At 54.7% G+C, this 6,913-nt stretch overlaps 1 protein-coding gene across 7 annotated transcripts; it reads right to left on the reverse strand.

The window, feature by feature from the left end:
* Positions 1–657: 657 nt before the first annotated feature.
* LOC129734205 (translin-associated factor X-interacting protein 1-like) lies at positions 658–6,217 on the reverse strand. Of its 7 annotated transcripts, XM_055696480.1 has the most exons (5): positions 6,015–6,186; positions 5,120–5,167; positions 4,285–4,362; positions 3,535–3,666; positions 1,921–2,165 (listed from the first exon to the last, which is right to left on the reverse strand). In XM_055696480.1, exons 1-4 carry the CDS (start codon positions 6,146–6,148, stop codon positions 3,561–3,563), a joined length of 366 nt encoding a protein of 121 aa, XP_055552455.1. In that variant the 5' UTR covers positions 6,149–6,186; the 3' UTR covers positions 1,921–2,165; positions 3,535–3,560. The 7 variants fall into 7 exon arrangements, 3 of the variants coding, with proteins under 3 accessions (XP_055552453.1, XP_055552454.1, XP_055552455.1); XR_008729849.1 differs by lacking the exons at positions 4,285–4,362; positions 5,120–5,167; positions 6,015–6,186 and adding an exon at positions 658–898 and having other exon boundaries at positions 2,059–2,165; positions 3,535–4,041; XM_055696478.1 differs by lacking the exons at positions 3,535–3,666; positions 4,285–4,362; positions 5,120–5,167 and adding an exon at positions 658–898 and having other exon boundaries at positions 2,059–2,165; positions 6,015–6,217.
* Positions 6,218–6,913: the final 696 nt, after the last annotated feature.

Below are 6,913 nucleotides of genomic sequence, written 5' to 3' on the forward strand. Positions count from 1 at the left end.
GTGGTGCCTTCCTCGCAGCAAGGGACTGATTTCAGTTTTTCTATGCTTGGATGACTTTTGCAGCTCAGAGTTTGGTTAAATCTACTCGTGGGGCAGCACTTGAACGTCTGTTGAGTGATTCCATACTGGACAACAGCAGCCACACCCAGACAAAAGTCTCCTCGGGGACAGACACGATAGCAGACTTCGTGTGGGCTGACCTCACCTTTTGCTTGCAACCGGCACCTTATTTTGCAAAGGAATCTTTGAAACCCTCTTTCTTTGAGACAAGGGACCGTAAGGGCCAAGGGCCAAAGCAGCCACGCTGCAGCCTGGAGCCTGACGGTGGCTTCTCAGGTTCCAGCAATGGCTGTGGAGCACAGCTCTTGTGTCACCAAGCAGAGCGCCTGACACCCTGAAGTGCCTCGGCGCCCCGGGGGTGTGAAGCCTCTCTCTGGGGATCAGGCAGCCTCCCACCACAGGTCTTGCTGAGCTAAAATGACTCTGCAGAGGCTGTAAAATTGTCTCGGAGTGCTGTGCTGCTTAAGATGAAAGTGCTTCCGATAGCTCAAGCTAGCCCGCCCACTCAGCTCTTACGAGCTGTACCTCCATATGCCATGGGAAGAAGTACTTAACGCAGTAACTCCAACTCTCGGCTTGGCACCCAAACCCGTAGATCAAACAGTCCATTTGTTCTTATTATTGGAAGTCTCCTTCCTCCCCTCCAAAGCCTGTCGTGCTTCCCTCCCTGGGCGAGGGCCCTACTCGTCTCGCATATCCAGCAAGCAGCCTCTCGAGTGCAGTTTCCACAGGCACATCTTCTTGATCCGGCAGGTCAACGTAGGTATCTAGCGTCTGATCGTCGATACCGGGATCAATCGCACAGAAAGCAGTCTTCAGATCATCTGCCTTCCCCTCTCTGTTCCAAAACAACACAGTCACCATTACGTTGTGGTATGTGAAAAGAACATTTACTTACTTGTGTCACACTGAGAATCCACGTTGCCCGAAATGCAGAGCAGAGATGTCTTTTGATACAGTCATCTCTGCCTCTACTAGCATCCCGTTGTTAAACACATGTGCAATAAAGACTGGTGAATGCTAAACGTCAGACTGACCGGAAGTTAAGAAATCTTAGATTGATGATAACCTGGGAAGACCTTAATTTCACTCTATTGTGCATTGATATCCCTTATTACAGAACTGTACTTCTTGCTAATCCAGCGCCCACGTTGGACAGGATTTCACTTCACAGGCACCTGCCCACCTCTGGCGTTCTCCTCGGTGCTCGGTGTGGCACCAGACTTTTTTTCAATGCAGTAATTGCCTCTCGTTTTGAGGTGGAATTATTTCTCAGATTTGCACCCGTTGTCAGTCCTATTTGCTCTTCCCACTCCTCAGAACCAGTCTCTGAAGACGTACAGGATTTTACCGCTATTTTGGGAGAGCTGAGGAGTGTGGATAACTGGCTAGCTGGAAAAGTTCACATAAACATAGTCTAGCTGGCTGGACAAAAATGCGCATCGCTCTCAGCTTATCTGAAGTAAAGCACAAATACGCTGCCTTTGGCTGTTCTTGTTACACAATAACAGGAAGATTTCGGTGGGAAAAGAATGTTGCAGGTGGGAACAGATAACTACAGAAGAGAAACTAGGGGTGGGCTTGATATTTAGGCAACTCACCAATAATGAGCTTAACTTTTGTAATACGTATGAGCTAATTATAACAAGGCATAACAGGTGACTGTAAGGCACAATAAACGAAGTCTGCTGATCACTCATATTGATTGACTGTGTCTTCCCTCCGTCGCGACAGAGGAGCACTGTACCGAAGGGGATTAGTGGTACAACTGATCTCTGCTCGCTGTCTGCCACGCCAAAGTTCTTTGGGTCGGGGACTGCTGCTCGCAGTGTTCCGCAGAGCCGGGCTCAGCCAGGTCTCGGCATTCACTGCAACGGGCACAGCCCTGTAGCGCAGGGAGGCCTGCGCTGGCCACGCACACTGCGTCCACTGCGGGGTTCCCTCTGCACGCGCGGTCCTGAGCTACTGTCCCCATCAGCCCCTTCCCTCCATACTTACAGTAGATCTCCCAGCTTGTTCTTCAGCTGGCTCAGATACTCCTGCTTCCCCCTGACATCCTGGCTCCGGGGCTTGGCCACGAAAGCTTCAGCGCTCCCCGCCTCCTCCTGAAAGAAATTACAGCTGTGTTAGCACCGAACATGTGTTCCGGTCTGCACAGGAGCTGCCTCTCAACGTGCACGAAAATAACGCGGCTCTCCTAGAAATGGAATTTCCACGTGAAAAGTGGAAATAGAGAGAAAGAATATGGGAAAAACTCCCATCACAGAAAAGGCACAAGCTTGCACTGCCATTGTCTGCAGAGGGCCTTCAGGTGTTAGAGCTTGTGGTGGGCACTCCAGCTTTGTTAGTCTGATAAACCTAGCTAGTCTGATAAAACTAATTTAATCCCTAATTTAATCCCATTCTCCTGAAAAGGAAAGAGCCAATCCAAGAACTAGTTGATGCAAGCAGGTACAGCACTGAAGACCTCATTGACTACATATCCTTATGCAAAGAATTAAACTGACGTTACTTAGGTTTTAGGGATTAGAGATTTAATTAAGGATTACATTTGTTTTAGGGCTTTAGGGATTAAATTAGGAATAGGTCATTTGTGTGGGTCTCGCAGTACTACAAAACACATCTGTCAGCACCTTTGCAACTTGTCTCGAGTGCTCCAGGGTGGAAAAAAAATGGGACTCTCTGAGAGGTTCTGCCCAACAAAACCAGAAAAGGAAAGATCTTCCTTGGAAATACCTTTCAGGAACGGCAGGGAAACCGGCTCAAGCTTCTGGAAAGGCTGAGGAAAAGATGTCGAAGGATCAAAGAAATGCTACTCTATCCCAGAGAGAACCTCTGGATACAGTCGTGCTTAGTATGACGTGAAGAATTCTTGCAACGCTTCCTTGTCCCTGTATCATTGCCTGCTTCCCCCATGTGCTGGGGTACGGTGCAATGGGACATTGTGAGTTGAATGAACTTCCTCATGCCACAAGAAGCAGTCATTCCTTACAATGTAGTCTTGCTACTTAGTCATTCTGGCGCTTGTCTGCATTAATCTCGTCAGCAGCGAAGTAACCCGGGAAAACCCAAATACTGCTCTGCTGGACACTTCCCGGTCACGGCCACCAGTACCGGGGCAGGGAGAGGGGAGGAGGATGAGGCTTTTCAGCAGCAGGAAGCTGTTACTTTGGCTTGGCCATATAGCGCAGCATTAGCAGGGGCTCGAGCCCACTAGAAATACCTGCATGTCCGGTGGTTCACGTGGCATCATTGTAAAGTGTGGCTACTTCAGCTATGTCTTCAGTATGCTCACCGTTTCAGCTTTTCTAGTGCACCTGAGTTTCCCTGGCTTTAAAGTTTTCAGTGTTTACACTAAGAAGAAGGTGAATATTGAAGACACCGGCCACAAAAGTAATTCTCCCACCTTCCTAATGGGTATTTATTACCAATTAATCTCAGTGGAAACAAGCAGTGAAGAAAGCTTCCACATACCCATGCAGGGAAGCCATTTCCCTCTCTTAGAGCTCCCGTTGCTGTTTCTTCCAGAAGCACATCCACCAGCTGACTGCTGGTCTTCCCCTCAGCCAGAGAACCCCACTGGTCAGCTCCGCCTGGAAATCACCTCTGCAACAGCAAAAAGACACCGAGCTGCTAGGAGAACGTGCCCACACATACTGGTTTTGTGTGAATCCCACTAGGAGCCTAAGGATAGATACAGATCTCCAGGCATGTGGTTGGTCTCCTAAGCTGTCTAAGGCAAAATGGAATACCCTGCAAGCACCTCTCAGGCCACTCCTAAAAGCCTAGGAGAAAATGGGGTGTTGCAGGTGGGCTTAGGGGTTGGGGTTAGGGGTGTGGGAAAATCACCCTGAGGTGGGGGGAACTCGAGAAAATTGCGTCCTAACGGAAGCATAGTATTACGGAAAGCTTTTTTTAGGGTAGAATACAGCTATAGCCTGGAGGACGGTTGGCACGCACACGGTCTGTATCGCCACAGTTCCCTAAGCAGCAGCTCAGCGCGCGCCGACAGCGGTGACGGAGGACGCGCTGAAGGCAAAAAGCCAAAAGCAAACCCCTCGAAGCCCAGAACCTTGCTCAGGAACACAGGAGTTAAGCCTAAAACCGGTTGAAAGCTGCCTCCTACCTGTTCTCCCGCCACCTTTCCCCCTCCAATGTCAGCACCTTTCCTCGCGATCCCTTTTCGCAAACAAAAGACGGACGCCTGCGGCCTCAGCTCGGTACCGAAGCACCACGATGCGCTTGCCGGCTGCATGCTCTCTCACAAGGCTGACAGCTTCTCTGCACGCAACAGCCGAGGCCCTGTGAAAGGGGAGGAAGGCAAACACCGATCACGTCTCGCAGGGGTCAGGAGGGAGTCGGGGTGCGCTGCAGTCAGAGCCCAACGCCTTCCCCAGAGGAATTACCGGGGCACAACAAGAGGCAGGGGCCATCAGTAGACAGGCAGAAAACACGCACGGCAGCGATACCCACGTCAGACTGGCAGGACGCTTCCAGTCGCTTCACCCCGCAGCTTTGTTTTGAATTTAGTTAAAAGGCAATCAGATTCTTAACGCTCATTCTGCTTTTAATAGCTGCTGGAGAAAGGCTAACACGTGGCATGGGCATTACAGTCGGAATTCCAGTATAAAAATCACGGCAAAGCTGTGCTTTGTCAAGCGACTTTCAAAGCAGGCTCTGGAGCCTTTCAACAAGACGGTCAAATCTGGAGTCCCAAGGGAACTCTGTGCCAGCTCCATCAGTACATCTGAGCTCTCTGACAAAGTACACCGCCATACAGAAACGTAAGTGGGTTTATACCTCGGGCTCCTTTACAATCTAGAAAAATAATACTGCCCGACCGGACGCGCTGCTTCAAGCGCCTAGCAGGCCTGGCTGCGTAACCACGAGGGACCGACAATGCCTCCCCGGCCGTTGCCCGAGCCGCAGCGCAGCACTCGGAAGCAGCGGGCACACGGAGCCTCGCGGGCCCTCGGCAAGTACAAAGGTTATCCCTCCGTAGTCAGCAGTCCGACTCACAAGCACAAGGCACACGGGGAAAAGTAACATCTCGACTGACCTTCGGTTCCGCTCCCCTTGATTTGTCAATGTACAATTCCAGACGAACCTAGGGACAAAGGAAAAACAAAAGACCCCCGTTTCACTGGGAAGCAAATCAAAAGGCCTCTTCCCCTCGGCTGCTCCGGCCCCGGAGCTGACTGTCACGACACAAGATCAGCCAGACACCTGAGCTGCCGCTGCCTCCCAGCCCTCCCCGGCGGTTAAAAGGCTTGCGGAGAAAGCAGCAGTCGGGGGCGACGGCTGGGGATTCCGCTGCCGGCTGCCTTTTCTTGCTCTGGCCCGCTCGCAGGGGCGGGAAGAGGCTCCTGAGCCACACACACCCGCCCCACCCCCCCACCCCCCCCCCACCCCCCCCCACCCCCCACCCCCCCGCGACAGCGTTACCGCAGGCCCCGAGGCAGCCTCTCTGCGGCCCGCGGGGGCCGGCAGCCCCAGCCGGCTGCCACGGCTCAGGCCAGCGGCTGGGGGAAAGACAAAGCCCCGCGCAGGGCTGCGGCGGCTGCCCGGGCAGCCCGCAGGCGGCGGCGGGTGGGCGGCGGGGCGGCGCGGGCCGACCCCTCTCCCGGGCGCCGCCGCCACGAGCGAGCACCGGGGCCGCCCCGCCGCCGCTCCTCGCCGAGGTAGCGGCGCGGCTCCGAGAGACAAAAAAAAAAAAAAAAAAAACCCACCCAAAAAAGGGCAGCCCCGTGAGGAGCCCGCTGACCACCGTCCCTGCCGGGGAGACGAGAACCGGCGGCAGCCCCGCCGGTCCCGGGCCGGGCCGCCCGCCTGCCTCAGCCCGCCCGCCGCCGGCACCAGGCGCTCCCTGCCGCGGCCGAGCGCCGGGCCGCCACATCCCCCCGACTCGGCCGCTGCCCGCCGGCCCCCGGCCGCCCTTCAGCCCGAGCGCTCACCCAGCGCGCCGCCGCACGTCCCGGCCCGAAACTCTTCCAGGTTCCCGGCGAAGGCTCCGCACCCCCACAGCCACTCCAGCGCGCCGCGCGGGCCGGAAATGAACCCACCTTCCGGGGCCGTACGCGTAGCCCATACGTACGAGGCCGGAAGCCCCGCCCCTTTGGCGTCACGTCGTTTCTGCGCATGCGCTGCCCGATTGTTGGAGCGCTGCTGCCATCTAGCGAAATATAAATGGGTACTGCAGCCGCCCGGTTGGTGGAGCGCTGCTGCCACCTAGCGAAATATATTTGGGTACTGCAGCCGGCCCTGTTGGTGCAGCGCTGCTGCCATCTAGCGAAATAAAAATGGGTACTGCAGCCGGCCCTGTTGGTGGAGCGCTGCTGCCACCTAGCGAAATAAAAATGGGTACTGCAGCCACCCGGTTGGTGGAGCGCTGCTGCCACCTAGCGAAATATATTTGGGTACTGCAGCCGGCCCTGTTGGTGCAGCGCTGCTGCCACCTAGCGAAATATATTTGGGTACTGCAGCCGGCCCTGTTGGTGGATCGCTGCTGCCACCTAGCGAAATAAAAATGGGTACTGCAGCCGGCCCTGTTGGTGGAGCGCTGCTGCCATCTAGCGAAATATAAAAGGGTACTGCAGCCGGCCCGGTTGGTGGATCTCTGCTGCCATCTAGCGAAATATATTTGGGTACTGCAGCCGGCCCTGTTATTGGAGCGCTGCTGCCACCTAGCGAAATAAAAATGGGTACTGCAGCCGGCCCTGTTGGTGGAGCGCTGCTGCCACCTAGCGAAATATATTTGGGTACTGCAACCGGCCCTGTTGGTGCAGCACTGCTGCCACCTAGCGAAATATATTTGGGTACTGCAGCCGGCCCTGTTGGTGGATCGCTGCTGCCA

The sequence above is a fragment of the Falco cherrug genome, chromosome 19 (assembly GCF_023634085.1).
Source record: "Falco cherrug isolate bFalChe1 chromosome 19, bFalChe1.pri, whole genome shotgun sequence".
Lineage (NCBI taxonomy): Eukaryota > Metazoa > Chordata > Aves > Falconiformes > Falconidae > Falco > Falco cherrug.